The sequence below is a fragment of the Excalfactoria chinensis genome, chromosome 5, assembly GCF_039878825.1.
Source record: "Excalfactoria chinensis isolate bCotChi1 chromosome 5, bCotChi1.hap2, whole genome shotgun sequence".
In the NCBI taxonomy this organism is placed as follows: Eukaryota; Metazoa; Chordata; class Aves; order Galliformes; family Phasianidae; genus Excalfactoria; species Excalfactoria chinensis.
The window spans coordinates 33,216,042-33,236,029 of NC_092829.1; the positions used below are offsets into that span (position 1 = coordinate 33,216,042).

Here is a 19,988-nt window from a genome sequence, read left to right on the forward strand (position 1 = left end):
GCTCTGTTTATATAGCTTTGTGTATCCCTTCTCCTGAAACACCTCCTAATAACGAGAAGGTGCAGACGATACACTTACAGGGACGGTCTTCTGTACGTGTGTGCACATGCTATCGGAAGCGAGTCCCGTATTTATACCTGAGGCGGGACACGCCTTTGGACTGCACAAACCAAGAGGAATTTAGGAGAAATAATTCAGCGATTAATCTCCTTTCCACCATGCGCCAAGCCGCAAGCGCTGCCAGGCTGTTCCACGCATCGCCTCCCCGGGCACCAGAGAGGCGACACGGCCCGGTGGCTGCGTATCAGAGCTCGGGCGAGAAGGGCAGAACATGCGAATACCGCCGCTGAGGGGAGGGAAAATGGCGACGCCCCGCCCCAACCTGCAAAGGGAAGCGCGGGCGGAAGTGGCCGCGGAAGTAGCGCTGCGGCACTGAGCGGAAGTGTTGGCGGGGAGCGGCGCGGGCCGGGTGCAGGTGAGTGGCCCCCGGGGCCGGCCCGCGCGGTGGGGCCATAGCGGCTGTGTCGGCCTGGGGGCCGCTTCTCGGGTCTGTCTTCGCCTCAAGCGCTCAGCGGCCTCGCCGGATCAGTGTATCGACTGCTCTGGACGCTGGCTGCTGCTGTGTCCCGCTCTAACGGCCCCCTTTCGGTGCTCTGCTAAGGGCCTGGCTCAGGCCTAGAGGCGTCAGGGCACTTTACCTCCTCAGCTTGGTAATAGCAGGTGTTGTTACAGGCCTGCTTTGAGACGTGCCGTGTGATGCTTTCACTGGCTAATAACATAGAGCAGAGAAATTGTGCCTTTCTCTTGACAGCTGGGCTGCCTCGGTGAGGCTGAGGTGTGACTGCTTCTCACTTTAGTTCCATGTGTCAGCCAGTGAGGTCTGAGGTAATAAACGAGAAATACCTTGATTGGGGGCACTGGTATGACAGCAGGGCCTTGTTTTCTTCTTTGACCCAAACCTGATTTTTTTTTTATAAAAGATTGCAAACTTGGATGTTGAATGCAAGTTAGGCTTTGTGAAAGGGGATCAAAACTACTAGAAGAGGGGAGATTTAAACTGGACATTATTACAGGTGGTGAGGCACTGAAGCAGGTTACCCAGAGAGGTCGTGGCTGCCCAATCCCTGGAGACATTCAGGGTCACAGTGGATCAGACTTTGAGTACCCTGATCTAGCTGTAGGTGTCCCTGTTCATTGCAGAGGAGTTGGACTAGATGGCCTTTAAAGGTCTCTTTCAACTCAAATGATTCTGTGACAAACAGATGACGACATTTAGAATTTGGGAGAATTTTTAGGTGCATCCTTATTTTTACATATAGTTGTTGCCTTTCCTTCTTTAACCCTTTCAGATTCATGGCTGTTGTGATTTAAGTTATTCTCACAGGCTGTCAATCTCTACTGCTGCAGAAGAAAAAAAATTATTGTAAATTCAGATGATCTAAAGAAAATAAAAATAGATGTGATAGTGGCTTATATCAAGTAAGTGCGTTTTTCTGTAGCCTGGTGGCAACTGTCAGAGTTATTGTGCTGAAGTGTAGTAGCACCTAGCTCTAAACAAAGCTATGCCTGTTAGAGCCCCTTACAGCCCTAACTGCTTTCATCCTCAGGCTGGTGCTTGAGCTGAAATTGGTTAATCCAAAAGTGTGTCTCAGCACGTGAAGCAGGCTGTGGCTTTGTTGCCCCCTGTGCTTTTACACCTTTTTTTAGTCCAGCTGCATTTGTAAAACTATCTGCAGAACTGGCAGGTTTTTCAACAGCTGTATCAGTGGGCAGTCCAAAGCAAATCAGAAAAGTATTTTTTGAGATTCTTAGTACAGACAGAGAATATAACAGCAAATGATTCTGTGTATAGTGTGTATAGGTGCTCATGGTCCTTTCAGTGCAGTTCTGATCCCTTGCAGACCTCTTTAGGACAGTGTCCCACTGGGCTGTGTCAGCTAGGTGATGGTCCCTTTAGACAAACAGCTTTTGTTCACCTAGCTTTTAAATAGCAGGCTGCATGAATGGAGATAACCAAACTGCATGGAGGTGGCATCAGTACTGATGATCAGCACTGTTATTTTTCTTACATGTTTTCTTGGAGTGCTGATGGATAAGAATTGCTCTTTATGATGGCCAGGTAAATGCTTCTAATGTTCTTAAATGGCCTTTGGTGGGTATGGAAACAGGTACCATTATAAAGCAGACTATTTTCCTTACGTTTTATATAGCTTGCAAGTATAATTTAAACAGTTTCTCTCTTGTTGGACTGCAGAAGAACCAAGTCAAAGGCCTTGGTTTTATTAAATTTCTAGGCCCAGTCAGAGCACGGAAATAGCACATATAAGTCTTCTATCTACTTGCTACACCAAACTAGTTGCCACCTCTGTATTGCCATCCTATAGCAACTTCTGGATGACTTTCTAACCTCTTTAGGCAGTGACTGCAAAATTGTCTTCTTGTGACTAACAGTTCTCAAGATGAATGAAAGCAGTTCCAAGGTCCAGTATATTTCTGAATAATGTAACATGTGGAGACTCAGACAACTGTATATGTGTGACCCAGTGTGGAAGAAGCCTATCACAGAAAGATTAGCAGCACGCTTTACTTATAACTGGGCGTTTTGCATCTGCTAATGCTACTGCCATCGCCCTCCTTTTGTCTTTGAAGCCCATGATGACAGGGTATGAAACACTTGTCTTCTGATGCATGTGCTGCTGTGTAGGCATTTTGAAGAGGGACCTATCAACAGAAGTATGACCATGGCAGGCAGCTCCATAAGTAAACGGCAAATGCAGGTGCTTATACTTGGAGTGCAATAAAAAGGAGCCATCTGCAGGAGCTGCGGTTTTTGCTGTGTTTTTTGAAGGGAAATAGGCTTCAAGGGAGTGTTTTCAGCATCAGCCAGAACTGTGGTGACATCCCAGGTGTTTTTGCTATGTTTTGAGGCAGGGTAGCAGCATGTTCCAGTCCCATCCTGCTCTGAAGTTGCCCCTCACTGGTGAGTGTGTTCCACAGCTGTCCTTGATGGTGTTGGCAGAGAATTAAGGCATTTTCTCTGTGGGCTGGAGAAGATTTTATGGTTCAGAGGGCATGGGGGAGTTCCCTTGCTGCTGTCTGTGCCATATGTATGCTTGGTATAAATGGAGGTTGTTGTTCTGGGACTCTTGAGCTGACAGCTTTCATTAAGGCCAGTGTGGTGAGATGTCTGATTTTGAGCAACTAGCTCATGATGCTGGCATCATATGAAGAGGTTTCTTTCTGCAGTAATGAGTGCTGAAGTGAATGGAGTCCCTGGTAACTCAAAGCCTTGGAAAATCCATTTCAGATTGGTTCACAAAGCTCTTAAATCTGTATACTTTAAATTCATTTTTTGCATGAAAGTTGAGGCAGGAAAAGGATTTTCAACAGGTCTCATATGGTCATTAGTTTTGCTCGAAAGCCTTGATTTTAGAAAAGAAGACCAAAAAGCTGTGGAGCAAAAGAACACAGAACTGTAAAACTGCCCAGACTTCTCTTAATTTAATGTTGATGGAGTGAGCAGCTCCGTATCCAACTGAGGCTGATTAAGAATGGGATCGCTAAAATTCATATAAACGTTCCAAGCATTGGTCATAAATACTGCATGAGGGAGGTAGTTCTTGTATCTATCAGCAGCCTTCCCAGAAGGTATCTTCCCGCATTCTTCACAGTGGAAGATGATATTAGCACAAGACAAACAAAACATTGGCTTCAGGGCAGGCTGTGCCTTCATGGGGGTTGAGCTTTGTTTTGGTCTGAGATTAAGGCAGAGATTCACTTTGAAGTTTTGCATTTTCTCATGTGCACAGCCTTTCCACATGGCAGATGAGCGTAGTTTTAAAAATCTACATCCATTTCCCTTTCCAGCTTAATGGTAAATCATCACTGAGTCCCAATGGTCTTTTGAATGTAGAAGAGATCAAATATGTACAAAATATTTCGAAATACCGTGTGTGGGAGGGTGTCAAGTCTGCAGCATTAGTGGTGATCAGTGATTCAATTAGCATGACATGTATTTGCAAACACTTTACTTGCTGTGTGTGAGAAATGAATTGATGGTCCCAGGCTCTGGGAATGAGAGATGGAGACTAAATTTGCAAGTATTTTCATGGCCGGTAGACAAGAGGTGGAAGAGTTGTCTTCCTCGTAAGTTCTGATATGCACCAAGATATAAGCGTTTATAAATACCTCCCCTGGCTTTCAACCCCAAAGTGGTCTGAGCAGTGAATGAAAATGTTTGGAAATAGCATACCTTCTGCCTGGAAAAGAGAGCAGTAGTACTGAGTATTCTGTCTATGTCTACATGAACAGACTCTTAACAGAGATGTTAATGCTGGCGTATTGAGAAGACAGCAGTATGGCGGAGGGAAGAGGTTTACATGGTACTGTGTCTCTGACATCCTTACTTGGTGCTGATTTTGGAATAAGTTAAATCTACTGCCTTAGTGTAGGTACTTCTGTAGCTTTGCAAATCCAGGGCTGTGTGGTTGGCATTATGGCTTGCTTCTTGCTGGATGGATGCCATTTTGCTCCCAGCTGGATGGTAGACCAGGTGTTGACTTATCTAGTAGCATGTTGTTTGGCAGTGAAGAACAAGGTAGTGTCTGGGATGTTGGTACAGATAGTTGTGTCCTGAGGTGTTTGTGAAGTAGGGCAGCTGTGGTGTACAGAAGAGCATCACAGAGTTGAGTAGTTTTCCCTTGCTGCTTCTGTCCTCTCCCTAGGAAAGCCAGCTCTATGACCAGTTTTCCTTGTGTTCTGTAGGTTCCATGTGAACAGCAAGCAGGATCAGCTTGCAAAAACAAGAAGACAAGATGTTCTCAAGACCAAAGCCTGGGGAGTCCGAGGCAGACTTGATACGCTTTCAAAACCAGTTTCTGGCAGCCAGAGCTTCACCTGCAGTGAAGATTGTGAAGAAAGCAGACAAGAGGAAGGGAGAGGAAAGGGGCACAGATGCTGAGAGACCCCATCTACAGGACAGCAAGGATGTAGTGATGCTGGATGGTAATTTCCCCTGTGGCAATCTTTCATAAATACGTTTGTTGTTTTTTTCTCTGTCTCTTTCAGTGTTATTTGTCCCATCACCTCTCTCAACCTGCTTTTTCCCTGCATGTGTCTTCCCTGCAGTATTATTTGTTCTTAGCCTCATTTGAAAATGCACTTGTCCAATACTGCTACCTTTGGTAGAACCACCTTTCCAACACACTGCCTTCAACCCAAGTATCAGCTGTCTGCGGTACTCCCGCAGTCCCAGTGCAAGAAGTATTTTCTATGATTTGCACTCATTTGATTCTTGAGTGCTTATTTTACCTCCTATCCAGGTCCTTCTCTTAGTGTCTCTGAGATTCAACTCTGCTAACAGTTCCAGCTTTCAACCAGCAGATCTATCATGATAAGCCTCCTTCCTATGTTTTTCTTTTTCTTCACCAGCAGCAACTGTAACACTTGTCATGCACTTAATAGTCTCAAAAACTCAATGTTCACTCTTAAAAGCAACACTTTAAATCTTACGGTGCTTGTTTCCAGATAAGAAAATATGATTCTTGTTTTTAAACAGTGAAAAGGAGGTCTTGACTTGCTCCTGGTCATACTAATCATTCACTGTTGGAGCTGTTAGTGAAAGTGTTTTTCTGTGAGCACAAACTGGAAGGATACAATGTGTTTCTAGTATAGTCTTTTGCTTCTTCCTTTAATATTTGAAGTCAGGCCTGAATATACTTTCTTGCTTATGCAGCCCTTTGAAAGGGCCTTGGTGCCAATACATAAATAATAAAACTCTTGAGCATGTTGCTCTCCATTACCCAGTACAAGTCAGAGATGAAACTCATATAATTGTCTTACTGCTTCTTCATCTTGCTTATTAATATTTATACATTTATAATATGTGCTGTTAAGGAGTGCTTGGTCTGGTACCTATTGTGCAGTAGTTATATATGACTAACTTGGATCTTGTTTTCCTTTTTCTTTCCCCTCCACAGATTTTCCTGATGTTCTCCCTGCTCTAACTCCTGGTCCTCCAAAAAAGTCCAAAATCAAAAGTGCCTGTGTTCACTTTGATGATGAAGATCCAGAGGAGAGACTAGAGAATCATGATCAACACATTACAGCAGTCTTCAGCAAAATCATTGTAAATCTAGCTTTTATGTGATGTTCTAGTGTATTTTGAATGCTGTGAATTGAGATGTGGCAGGGATATAGGGTTCTGCTTCTGCTTTTATCTCTGCAGCATAATGAAGCAGTAGTAGCACCATAAACCAGTGTCCTGGAGCATGCTGGGGGAAAAACAATTTGGGGGTATATTTTGCTGTCAGTTAAATGTGGCTTTGAATCTGCCGCATGCTCCAGTATGAATTTGGGTGAAATTCTGATTCTTGTTTCTGTGTGCTGGCCCAAATTTCCTTTTATCTGAGTTTTCTGATGGTCAGTGGAGCTGGCAGCGCAGCCTTTTGGAAGGTAGCCTCACTTTGGTTCTAAGTAAGCACAAGGTGTTCTGAATCTGACAGCTACGTAGAAAAAGCTTGCAAACTGCTGAGCTTAGTTCACTCTCAGCAAAATGGTACAAATGTGTCTGGCTATTGTGGTGGTTTTATTGAGTTGGATTTTTTTTGGTGCAGGAACGAGACACAAGTGCAGAAGCAGTGACCATGCCAGTGCCCACTGGAGACCCATTTCCAAGGATATTTCATCGTTCCGAGATTAAAAGTGAGGTAAGAGCAGGACCAGCCATTCTGTTCTGCCTTCATTAACTATTAAAACAAAAGGCAATGCATGGCGAGTGGTAGGACTCAAAATGTGTGACTTGGCATGCTGGATGATGAAAAAGCTGGCTCAGCATCTCCCTGCCATTGCCTTCTTGGTATAGGAGAAAGTTTTCTAACTGAGCTGCCATCAAATAGGAAGTCTGTACCCTACAGTTAAATAATATTGGAATCCTTTCAGTATAGGGAAAAGGCAGACTCCTTCACATAACTTTAGCAAGTAGGTTCAAATCTGCCCTGTTGTTTTTGCTTTTCTTTGAGGAACAATCTCAGTGAATTTGCCCACCAGATTTGCATAAGTCTGTTCTTACTCAAGTTGCCTCTGATTCCTTCTGGAACGACAGTTGAATGCAGTTGCATGTATTATCTTTTACAGTGTCTTGGATTTTGACATATAGTTTGTTTCAGGGCTGTAAAACTGAAGCCTATGGCTGCTGTTAGAATAGTTGCTATAGTAGCAAGAACCCCTAGCTGTCTGGGAATCAAATGCTGGGAAATTGAATGTCATTGATAGCTATAGTTGCTTGGAAAAAAGAGTTTAGTTTGAAGGACAACTCTTTTGAGAGGAAAAAGTAGTACTTTTTAAAGCTACCAATTCTGTTTACCTGATGCAGGAGTGTGCAAAGTAGCTATTAAATGTTAAGACTGCCTTTTCAGCTTCTTTGGATTGGGGATATGCAAGAGTCTTTTTGCTTAGTGTGCTTTGGATTTCCTGTGTATCCAAAACTGTTCAGAGCCTTGTTCTTCTATTGCCTAGGAGAGCAGCACAGTAATTTAGTCAGGATTATTTTAGCACCACTTGCCCACTTCTTACTGTGTAAATCTCTTCACCCTGGTGCTCTCTAATCACCTTATAAGAAGCCTTTTCCAAGTATGTGGTGAGCACAGTACAGTACAGCTCCATTTATCCTCAGAAATGCAAAGTATTCATCTATGCAGGGTTTCTAAGCAGCAGGAGATCTGGAACTGTTATGTTTGGTGATATTTTAGGTGTACTTTCCTGGCCCCAGTTCACTTATAATTAATCATCTTTTCTCTCTAGGTAGCAAAAACATTCATATGTTTTGTCTCTGTTCTAGCATTAAGCTGTATATTAAAATAGAATAGCACACATACAGAAAAGGGCAGGTGGCTGACAGTAACTTCTCCTGTGTCACATCCCAAAGTCTTTTTTGAAGATGTCTTTAGGATCAGATCTACACACCTGTTAGTGCCAGGTGTGTGGGGGAGTCTGAAGGAGAGAGTGGTGACACACGGCTTCCTTGTTTGCAGGTGAAGGTGGGATCTGGAAGAAAAAGCATCTTTGCACAAAAGATGGCAGCAAGAAGAGCTGCTGAAAAGCCAGCAACAGCTCCCTCTGCTGAGTGCACTCAAATAGCATCAGCTCCTCTGGACGTTCTGAATCCTGAGAGATCAGCAGAAGAGACACCATGCTCTGGCAATGGGGATAGTAAGTGGAGAAGGTTCTGCTTATGCAGCCTACCATATTTCCATAGCTTTAGTAACTGTTACATTATTGAACCTAATCTTTAAATTGCCCTTAGTTTCAAAATTGTGGTCTCTAGGAATATCTGTGATGTGGCAAGGATTTGAAATGGCCAGAGATCCAAATTAAAATTCTAGAGATAGAGTAGCTTTATCACTAATGTCCTTTTTTATTTTTACACAGGGTCAAATAGATTTATTTGTCAAGGCTTTTGCCCTCCTTTTACTTTTAATACAAAAGTATTTCTTGTTTTTTTTTCAGTAGTTTTTGCAATTTTTGGAGAAGGATTCACCTTGTGCATGGCCTCTGATGCAGGTCCCCTTTTCTACCTACGTACAAGTTGGAAGCTCAGTCTTCCATCACGCACTGCTCTGCCGTGAGACTGTCACATTGCTCCATAAGGAATGCTGTGAGGCAGCACTGATGAGTCAGTGCCACCTCCAGCAGTTATTTATCTGACGGCACTGTGACAAGGAAAGATGAAACCAATTCAAGTGGTCCTGGCATCTCTAGGTGTGCAGGTGTCTTGGGCAGTCTTATCTACTTAGAAACAACATATGTCTGTCTTTTTCCCTGACGTCCTCTTTTTCACATTGGAACAAATGCCAGATGTCATCTGAAGGTTTTCACCATATGGCTAAGGTTTCTGTTTACCCTGACCCCTGTCAGAGAATTGGTAAGAGAACCCTCAGTTGTGCTGTGTGTGCACAAATCCATCATCCAGGTCTATTACCGTGTTTACTATGTACCCTGTTACAATTGTGCATGTATACTTCTGCCTGAGAAATCCTTTGGGAAGCAGTAGTCCTCTGGCTGTGACCCTCTTGAAGTCAGAGAACACAGATAGATGTATTAATACAACTGAGGGATCAGCAAATTGTGTGTTCTCCTCTGCAAGATTGCTGGTGAAGGGTTTCTGTGAGAGGACTGCTAGAAGCAACAGAAGGAAGATAGCCATATTTCTTGTAGTGCAGGTGAGCTGCCGAATGGTAAAATGTTTAGTGAATCTCTTACAAGACCTTTCTGTTTTCTTATTTCTTTTTGTTAAATATGCAAGACAACTGCTGTGGAAATTACATCAGACCTTAGTGCAGATTGAACAAGAGTTTGATGTATTCGTTGGCTGGTTTTGGGGTCACAGGGTTATCCAGGTTGCTATATGGAGCATGTAAAAACCCAAACAAAGCAACATATACAGTAGAGCTACAAAGACAAGTCCTTGCACAGTAGGTCAGTGAGAGAGTCTTGCTCAGTTTGACCAGAAGAACATGTTATCTTGCTGCTACAGTTAAATGAAATGAGCCTTTAAAAAGAATTTAGATCGGGTGATAAAGGAGACTTGATTTTGTTCAGGGTAGGAGAAATATCTGCCTGTCTGCAGCTTCTATTATGTTTAACCTTTAAAAATGAATACAGAAATTTGCAAGACGAAAACATGCCTGTGCTGAGGGTAGATTCTGCCTCACACTGGAAACTGGGTTACGTAGTAGTTTTCATTTGCTTTCTTGCTTAGCTGATATTACTTCAGGTCTTCTAGGGCAGAGAAGGAAGCTAACTCAGAATAATATCCTGATTTGTGAATTATGCTCAAATTTACCTTTTGTGGCTTTGCTTCAAAGAAACAAAATATTTTCTTCTCTGTCTCTCTCCAGCTCCTAAAGAAACAAGTCAGTGGTGACGTTTTATTGATACATGCAATGAAAACCTGAAAGCCCAGATCTCTTAATTTTGTTTCCAGATAAACTAAGCTTCTTTACTCATTTTTTAATTTGGCTACCAAGGTTTCTAGTGTGGGCTTGCTAATGACAAAATCTAAATGAGCTCATAATTCTGTCAAGATTTAAATGACTAACTGCTTTATTTGCTGGATCTTTCAGATAAAGCTGATGGTGTTTTCATCTCTCAGCGGCCTTGTATCATAACGGGAGAGGGTCTTGGAAGCCAAAAGAGTGAGCAGGAAGCTCAGGCTATCCACAAAGAGAATTTAGAGAAGCTGCAGTCCATGTCCCAGGAAGAGATCCTGAAGGAGCAGGAAAGGCTTCTGGCTCAGCTAGGTATGTGCTTCCCAGAGTGAATTGTCTTGGAAGTATGGAGGCTTACTGAACATGTAGGTGTCTTAAAGTTTCAACAAATTTACAGATCAAAGGTGGGAGCTTAGAATCACTAGTCATTGTACATGGAGATAGCTTAACTTCCATCTCACATCTGTAGCTTGTGAATAAGAATCAAGCGTGAAGAAATTTGAGTACTTATTCCTCAGTGAGAGGGAGCTTGGTTGAAGACCGTCTCATCTCGCCTTTGCTGTGGAATAAGATGGTCCATGCACACAGTTACTTTGCACACCTGATACCTGGCTACATGTATGTGTACTGAGGACCTAAATGGTAATTCACTGAAGCAGATAAGAAAGGTGAAAAAATATTGCCATTTAACTTCACTGCTTATAACAATGGCACGTGTATGAAAGATATCTTGGTTTTGCGCTTTCTTATTATGACTGATTTGTGACCTTTGCTCCTTGTCTGTACTACTCAATCCTTAAGAGATTGTAGTGAGGCCAACACTTGGAGTTTAAAAAGGGAAGGATATATGCTAAATTTTTTTTCAGTTAGTTGTCCAATGATTATGTGCTCAGCAAGCCATAAAACAGTTAAATGCCTCATCTGCAAACAAGCGACAGTTGGCAGAGAAGAAGGAATATGTGGAATGGGATTCAAAAGACTAAAACATAAATGGCAGGACCTATAGATGTATCAGGTGTTTTGAGGCTGCCGATTATCTGCCTGTCCTTTTGTCAATACTTGCAGATCCCAGTTTAGTTGCTTTCTTAAAGTCACGACGCAGTGGTAATGTAGGCCAGAAAAATGAAATAAAAATGGAACAGAACAAACCGGAGGAGTTTGTGGAATCTCTGACTGTGCCTCAACATGATGTGGGAACATCACTTTCCATGCAGGAGTCAGGTCTGGAGGAATCTGTAAGGAGGGATGAAAATACGAAAATGGAAATTACAGGTAAGAGACACAGTACATATTGTTAATGTTCAGAACATAAATGTAAGGTTTTTTTATGGTGTTTGCATCAGCCCGGATCAGAGTTCTGTGGAACTTTGTTAATTATCCAAATCAGAACTTTATCACGATATTTAAAGATTTTTAAGTTCAAGGAAGAGCATTCTTGTTGTTTCTAGCTGAGCTGTGGATTAGAAGGATGATGCACTACATAATGGAGGTGCTGAGCCATGCAGTGAGAGGTCTTGCTTTATTTTGGAAATTTGTTCTGAGATCACTCGGAGAAAAATGTTTTAAAAGTAAGCATCGTTGCTGTTCTTATTTAGTTGTGTAAACAGGGAAATAGAAGAGCGTGATATTCAAGCAGCACTTGCTTCTTACTTCTTTTAACTGGGACAAGATGGGGATAAACAGTGGTTAGATCTCCTTGAAAGGACTCGCTGTTATGCATGGAGATGACAGCCAGTGAAGTAGCTCGTGTAGCACATTTGTCTTAATGTGAGACTGCTCCTGATGGCCCCACTGTTTGACTTGTATTTCAGAGCCCATGTAAGCATTTCCAAAGGTTATGATTCTTTCTTTTGTGTGCTATGGGTGGAAGAAGATGCTAACTTATAGAGAGTTCTGCTTTTTCAGAAGAATTGTACAGAGCAGTTGCATTTTACAACAGTGTTCTAATACTCAGTTTTACTGTTGATTCTTTTACCTTGTATATTCTGATGATGGAAGAGTGGTAATGTGTCCAAAAGAATGAAGTTGTGGAAGTTTGTTGACAGAAATCTTTATCTTTGCCTCTGAATTGCCAAGAGACCTTAGCGTGTCTCACTTTGATATCAGAACAGCATTCACTGAGGTTTGTGTACCTGTGGATCTCCACATGTTATTTGCATCTCTTATTTTCCTTACAAGGAGTCTTTGGTGGGTGACTAAGGGGCAATTTTACGTCTTGCTTAATTACATACTTGTAAGTATTGGCTTGCTTCAGTTGTGCTAAGGAAGCCTGCACTGATGCTGTCTGTGCTGGATCTGCAGTTTCTATGCTTATGTGAGAAGAAAACTGCTTTTTCACAGGCAACTAAGAACAATCTTTGTGTTCTTCATAACAGCCCAAAGAAGCATTTACCCCCTTATGTTTCTCATATTGTTGCTCTGTTCGTGTTTTTCCCTTTTCTTAGTAACAGAAATACATTAGGTAACATTAGGCTTCCATTCACACCTTCCAGAACACTTTTGTTTGAAAGAGGCATCTCTCCTTTATTAGCATACTTTTCTTCCAGTTTCATGTTAATCTTTGGCTGTCTTCGTCTCCTGATTCTCTCTTCTGATCCATTCTTTGTCTCCCATGCAGTCTGATTAAAGAGGTCTCCAAATCTGTCTTGGATTTTAGCTTGGTGTTTGCAAGACTTAACAAGTGTTTACCATTTTCTTGATGAGAGGGATGAATCTATGTGTATGTGTGTACGATGATTGCCTCATACTCAAGAAAACACCTCACTTTTGCTGTTTCTCCCCAGGTTTTTGTTTTTCAGGAACTCACATTAATCAAAATAACAGGTTTTAATGCTTTTCCCAGAACAGTTGAGTGCGCGAGTAGCATCAGATTAAGTGACTTCCTTTTACTCATAGGAACAATAGGAGTGGGCTGTTTAACTGTAGAGACTGAACAAAATTGTAGTAGTGCTCTTGGAAAAGCTCCATGTACAAAGCGTTGTGTGCTGATAACATCCTTTACTGCCCCTACAAGATTGCAGACAGAAGAAATTGAGTTTTCCTAGAATATTAGAAATAACAAGGAAAGAGTGATCTAGATCACTGTTAGGAAGCCAAGGGAAGCCTTTCTAGCCCCCGAGTTTATGTCTGCAGCCCATCTTGGCCCACAGGAGATGTAAAATCTTAATTTGCTTGTGCTTGGAATTTAACTCAGATGAATAATTTGGCAGAAGCAGTCCTTCAGAATTTCCTAAGGTTAAGGAGGATGACACAAAAGAACAGGACTGCTCAAAAGTCAAACTTGCCTCACTAATGAGATAAAAGGCAACTGTCTCTAATAAAGAAGACAGTAAAGCCTTTATATAGCGACTTCTAATCTTATCAAATAGAAAAGCAAATCCTGGCACCAAGACAAAAGGGAAAGCAAACAAGAAAAGGAAGCAGTTGGTTGGTAGTCCTTAATATAGTGCAACTCTGAAAAAGTTCAGTGCAGATTTTGCATTTAAACTGCCAGCTTCTGTTTCTGTAAATGGTTTTCTCAGTAACTGAGCAATCTGCTGATGCCTTGGAATATGTATATGTCTTTTCTTGTTGACAAGATCATAATGCTACAGGCTGATGATAATGTGTGTAATCCTATTCATAGAATGATTATCCAGTTTAGTGATTAATGGAGAAGGAAAAAACAATTTGTTGAATTACAAATGTCAATAGATCTTTTTTTTTTTTTTCCTGTTGATTTCTATTTCCTCTGATTTTGCATCCACCACCTACAGACATTCCACTTTCTTACATATCAGATGCTTTTCTCCTTCAATTAAAATGTGTGTTGAGCCTTTGGCTGAAATTCTGTGCAACAGCTTTCTGGCTTGGGAAGATAACTGTGTGCTTGGTTCCTTGCCTGACTCACTACCACATTGATCGTAAGGGTGAAGCTTCATCCTAGAAATGATGAGTGCCCTTTCTCAAAGTTTATCTGCTAATTGGAGGAAAGTAGAAGGTTGGGTTTTGGGCCAGTTATCAGCAGGGAAATCTCTGATGAAAGAAGAGCATCTCAGAGGGACACTCTGTTCTCTGCAGGAGAAGACAAGAGCACTAGGATTAACAGCTGCAATGTGAATTAATTCTGGTCTTGTTTTGCTCCGGTAGGAGTGATGGTCTTGCTTTCCTTGCCCTCAGTCTGTCTGCTTGTGTCAATTTGTGTGATTTCTCTTGAGATAGCAAGAACTTTTTAGTTATCTTTTCTCATATCAGCCCGGGACAGTTTGTACTAGCCAGGCATTACCTTTGCTAACATTTAGATAATCTCTTCTGTGCATTCACTTGTGATATTTTTCCACATGTTGATCTTAGGGCAATTCTTGTGTTGTAAAGCCTAAATGTATTGTTTCTCAAATTGTTCTGGTCAAAACTGTTCAACAAGTTAAATCAGTCATTTCTTCCTGTAGTGCCCTCACCTCTGAAATTCTTGTTCAGCTGCCCCATTTTCCCACTGAGCTGTTTCTCAGTCAAGCTGTGTCAGCTTTTCTCGTATGATTTTTTTTTTCCTCCCAAGTTGATTTTCTCAGCTCTTTAGAAGGTGACACAGAAAGGAGAGTAGTACTGGAAGTGTCACAGAAGCACAAGTGGTAGCACTGGTGTCCTTCCTTCAGTGTACGTAGGCTGACATTGTCCTGGCTTCTTTAAAACCATACTTCATGCATGCCAGACCAGTAATTCATTCAGCTTTCTTTGTGTTACTACTGTTCTTGACTCCCCTAACACTCCCCTTCCTGAATGATACTCATTTATTTTACAAAAGCAGGGCTGGTATTATTTTCTGCCCTGGTTCTGATCATTTGGCCTTATTTGTGTCCTGACTTTCATTTGGTTTCACCCTAATTAGCATAGTCTGTGGATTTTGTTACAGTGCTGCATAATTTCTCTTATAGCTCTCACGAAGGATGAAAACAGCTGTAGGTCTTTGATGTTTATGCATCAGTCAGCAATTCATTTGAAAATTGTTTTCTCCTTATTTTATGTGGATCCTGTATTTGATGTAGCCTTTAAGCCAAGTGGGTTGGCAAATAGGGAATAGGATTTCCTTCATCTTTGCTTTTGAAGGTAAAGCTGTCATTTTCTCTCCCAAAGATGATGATCTGCCTGTGAAGCCAAGGAAGGAATGGATTCACATGGACAATGTGGAGTTTGAGAAGCTAGAGTGGATGAAAGATTTGCCTTCACCCCGGCAGAAGAAAACTAAAAAGGTTTAAAAGCAGAAACTGATTTTTTTCTTGTTTGTGAAATGTCTGGTTTGTTTCTCACCAGTGATAATTTTGAAGTTTTCCTAAATAATCCGCTGGTTTCTCAATCTGAGAGATTTTGTAAGGCTAAGAAGGGGGCCTAGTGTCCTCCACAGGGTGAGAGAATATGTGATCACTTTAGCCTATAGAGTTTAAGAGAGCTACGAAGTGAGAGTCTGATAACTCACGGATTTGGTGAAATAGGTCTGAAAGCTAAGGAAAAAAAAGTGGAATCAAATTTTTTGTTGTTTTTTTTTTTTTTTTTTAAGAATTTGAGATCTGATCTGGGGAGTTTCTCAAATCAGCTGCTAGGTGACATCTCAGAAGTAGAATTTGATGTGGTGAATAGAGTGCAAGGTAATAAAAATAACTTTCTCCTTCCACCAATTTCTTTATGTTAGGGAATGCAAGCTCGATTCAGTTTAAAGGGAGACTTGATTCCTGCAGACGCTGATTTGCCTACTCATTTAGGTCTGCATCACCATGGAGAAGAGGCAGAGGTAGGTGTAATGAAGCAGAAAGGAAAGAGCACACCCATTTCCATTTTCTGTGTTTATTTTGTCAGATTCCTTTTGTTTCAAGGTGTTCTAGTGACAGAAACCTTAAGTAAGTGTAGAAGGATCGTTTCCTTCAAGCTCCTGAAGAGAAGTTTAGTGTATTAACTTGCATTGTTTGTTTTCAGACGATGCTGTTAAGGCTTTTCTTCCTCAATGCCATTAAAGATCTGGGGTTGTTGGAAAAGGAATACACATTTTTTTGTTTTAAGTACAGTTTTCTTCCATCACTTCATCTATTGCAGTCTCTTCTGCAATTGGTGTGAAACAGCAAACAAAACTGTGTTGCTATTTATCTCCTGTTATGCACTATTTTACAGCAAATCTTATTTTAAGGGGTCTCTTTTTGTCTGTAGTTGGTTGGTTGTTGTTTTGTTGTGTTTTTTTTTCCTCCCCCATTTAGAGGGCTGGTTATTCTCTCCAAGAGCTCTTTCATTTGTCTCGCAGCCAGCTTATTCAGCAGAGGACACTGGCTCTACAGGTCTTGGGTCGTATTGTTCAAAAGGTAAGTGGAATTTACTCCTCCCCATAGCTGACGTTTCCATTGCAATAGGGTCCAGATTTTCTGATCCTAGTTGTTTGTCTTCTGTTTTATTGAAGATAAACAAAATTACTGGCAGGGTATTTCTTTTTACACCAAAGATCTTGCTGTTAAGAAAAGTTACAGTGTTGGTGTATAGCAAATAGAATTTCAGGATTCTCTGCGGGAAGAAGCTTTGCAGCTTTCAAGCGTTGCTCAGCAGCAATGCTGCAATTTATGTTCCACCGTTTCTTTGGACAGGAGTTATTTTTATAGTGTTGCTTCTGTGACAAAAACTCCCATTTGCAATGACCCCTTAGTTCTTGTTGCCTGAGCCAGCTACATGATGTGCTTGTTCTGTAGGTGGTGAGAATGAACCAGCCTAATCTTACAGTGAAAGGCATAAAGCAGTATGAATATTACACGCACTTTCCCACCTAACTCTTGGGGGAAGTGCTAACCTTCCCTCCAACAGCAGTGGAGGCTGAGATGAAGTAGCAGCATGGTTTTGAGAAGAAAGGTGGGGCAGAACAGGATGAAATCATAAGAAAGGTCCAGACATAAGAAAGTAAGTTTTTCTGCTTAAAAAACTGTAGATGTGCCTCTCCAGAATTCTCTCCTAGAAGGAGGAGAAGAGAAAATACAAAACAACTTGCTTAAAACCTCGTCTGTGAGAAACAACTGACTTGCCTTAAGCAGCAGCAGCATCATAATGGAATAGTTGTAGACAGGCTCATAGATGGTGTCCCAGTATTGATCTAAGCAGAAAATAATTTCTTGCCCTCTAAACCAAATAGGAAATACACAACGAAGTTACAGAAATACCATAGGAATGTGCAATTATTCTCTTAGAACCTTTCTTTTTTTCTTGGACTGGCCCCTGAGTCATAGAATTTTAAGTGGGGAGAGATGTCTGTAGCATGCAAAGCAGGGTGGACATCCTGGTGGATTCCAGTCTGTACACTGTAATTGCATTTGGGGCTATATGACCTTCACTCCACCTATGCAAGAGAGGAAGAGAGAGTATGTAATGCAGAAACAGTTGTTGTTCATCAATAGGTAGTGTTCCCTAGAAAGGCTACCAATTCTGTCATTTGTGTTTGAGCTCTTACCAACCAGTGGGGCAGCACTGGAATTTGGCATATCTGCATCAGTTTGTGATGTCCTGAAATTAGGTATCATGGAAGACTCCTAACTAGTGTAAACAGCAGGTGGTCAAAATGTGACTCAGGTGCCCAATTTCATGTTTTTTAAGTGGATTTTCCTGCACTGCTGGCACTGTAGGTCTTTGAAGATCTGTGAACACTTAAGCATTCCTTCTGTCCTTTTATGTCACAACTTCGGACTGAACGATACAAAATTTTTCTGTCCCTATAGATAATTCTTCACTTTCCTTGGAGAATACCAAGCAGAGCAGTTTGTTGTGCTGACTGCACAGTGTAGCTGCTTTACAATAGAGCTGGGAAGAGGCAAACATGCAGAATGTTAAATTGTACACAGTTGAGGTGAGACAGCTGTAACATTATCTCTGTATGGTATACTTTTCAGGCCAGGGCTGGAGAGTTCGCTTCCTCCTTGAAAGGCAGTGTTCTGCGTCTGCTTCTTGATGCTGGATTTCTCTTCCTGCTGCGCTTCTCCCTGGATGATACTGTGGATAATGTCATGGCAGCATCTGTTGGTGCTCTCCGAGCTCTGCTGGTGTCATCTGATGATGAGGTGAGGAAATCATTACATCCACTGCTTTGGTTTCATTCAGAATCATTTACAGAATCAGAATGAAAAGACAGGGTAAGCAACTGCTAAAAAAAGTCTTGCAGAATGGGCTAGTGGTCCGTAGAATGCTATTTCTGTGCTTTGGGACAGACAAAGAACTGTATTATCCGAATTTGAGAGATTCAGTCCTCTTTTTTCCTATTTAAATTAGCTCTGCCTATGATTTAATTTGGTGCAGGCTGTTGTAGGAGTTCTCTTCCATCTTGACACCTTTAAAATGTAGAACATGTTACTTTTAGCGTATGTGTATGATATAGACATTTTATTCTTAATATCAACTCCTCTGTTGTTGGCTTTTTGCTGCAATTTTCCTGCTTCTGAACAAATTAGTGACTAAGTATTTTCCCTGCTTTTTGTCAGGCCTCACGGTAGTACTAGTCTCTCTCCATCACTGTCCATCATCTGTTGATCTCACATATGTTTCACGACTTTATACCTATTCATAACTTTCACGACTGTATACCTATTTTTCTATTCTTACAAATCTGTTTTCTCCTTGATGCTTTTTTTTCTGTTAGAAGTCTGAAACTTCTTTTGGGTGTTCAGAGATACTGGACCCTAAACAGCAAGGTTAAAGAGTTGTCCTGGTTGAACAGAAACAGGCTATTATGGGCAAAACAGACTATGGCCTGTGTTTCAAGTTCCGTTTTGAGGGCTACTTCTGTGTTAAGCTGCAAAGAGAATGGTGCTAGAAAAGAGTGGATAGATCTCTAGATGCCTATCATGCAGGTCCAGAAATGGGAATAGAGCTAATAAATGTCAAAATCCAGTTTAACTTCTAGAGCCCTTGGTGGTTATTTATTTTTATCTTAAACATTTTTCTATTAGGCTGCATTTCTGTTCCTTGTCTAGTGGATTTAATTCATGTCACAGTAATTGCTTTTCATGATTTCCCAAGTGTCTGTGGGTCATAGATTAAAGTCACTTCTCTGAAAAAGCGTTTAATCCAACCTGTAAATGTTTAGAGAAGCCTTTATTATGTTCCCATTTTCCTGAGTTTGGTGGGAATCTGTAAGGCAACCTGCAATTCAGTGTTCTTGAATTTTTTTTTTTGGTCTTCTGTTATCTCTTTGTGTGAGAATTGTGTGTGCTTTTGCCCTCCTCATAGAAATATCTTGATTGGACTTTCTCGTGGTACCAAGGGATGGCTGCATTCCCGTTTGTCCCCAACAATGAGGAAGAAGAAGAGGAAGAAGAAGAAGAAGAATTAACTGGAACAGAGAAGTCTCAGAATAAAAAACAAAAGGATGAAAACAAGCCAGATGCAGATGTAGCCCGTTATGATGTTGTAAAGGTAAGCACACAGCTTGGCCTGAAATCTTTCTGGAAAAATAGACTGTGTGCAGCAGCTGTGTGTGCTGTTGAAATGTGTACTCTTCTGTATGTGCTAGTAGTGTTATAAACAAAAATTACAGCATCTCTTTAGCTGTTGGAGGTTATGTTTCTGTCATACATTATCAGCAGTGTAATTTTATTAACCTTTAAAATTGTTGAGACTTGACCGGTGTGATTTCATCATTAAGTATCCCTAACTTCCTCTGGGGAAGCTGGCAACAAGCATGCTGATGACCATGATTTGTTGAAAGATTGAATACAGACATGATTTTCATGTTCACTTACTTGAACAGGTGAAACAGTTGTAGAGACTATTAAAGTGTTTTTGTGCACCATTGTAAAGTTAAGCAAGAGAATTACAGCTGGATAGTTCTGAATTAGACTGGTACAATGACATTCTCTTTGCATTTGATGCAGTGATTTCTTAGCATTTCCCTAATATCACTCTTCATGTTGCATCTCTCAGAATGAATTTCACGTCAGGGATTTATTTAATTTAGCTTCAATATAAGATCTAACAACAGTACTCTTTGCCATCTCAAACTCAACCCTTCTGGAG

General features: G+C 41.2%; 1 protein-coding gene across 2 annotated transcripts in view; it reads left to right on the forward strand.

The window, feature by feature from the left end:
* Nucleotides 1-355: 355 nt before the first annotated feature.
* Nucleotides 356-19,988, forward strand: part of RPAP1 (RNA polymerase II associated protein 1) — a 38,226-nt gene continuing 18,593 nt past the window's right edge. For both annotated transcript variants that reach the window (XM_072338573.1, XM_072338574.1), the window contains exons 1-12: nucleotides 356-475; nucleotides 4,765-5,004; nucleotides 5,979-6,127; nucleotides 6,615-6,707; nucleotides 8,031-8,208; nucleotides 10,122-10,298; nucleotides 11,052-11,258; nucleotides 15,096-15,211; nucleotides 15,649-15,747; nucleotides 16,205-16,306; nucleotides 17,870-18,037; nucleotides 19,203-19,388. In XM_072338573.1, the coding sequence (XP_072194674.1) occupies nucleotides 4,815-5,004; nucleotides 5,979-6,127; nucleotides 6,615-6,707; nucleotides 8,031-8,208; nucleotides 10,122-10,298; nucleotides 11,052-11,258; nucleotides 15,096-15,211; nucleotides 15,649-15,747; nucleotides 16,205-16,306; nucleotides 17,870-18,037; nucleotides 19,203-19,388 (1,665 nt within the window). In that variant the 5' untranslated portion in view covers nucleotides 356-475; nucleotides 4,765-4,814. The remainder of the gene's footprint in view (nucleotides 476-4,764; nucleotides 5,005-5,978; nucleotides 6,128-6,614; nucleotides 6,708-8,030; nucleotides 8,209-10,121; nucleotides 10,299-11,051; nucleotides 11,259-15,095; nucleotides 15,212-15,648; nucleotides 15,748-16,204; nucleotides 16,307-17,869; nucleotides 18,038-19,202; nucleotides 19,389-19,988) is intronic.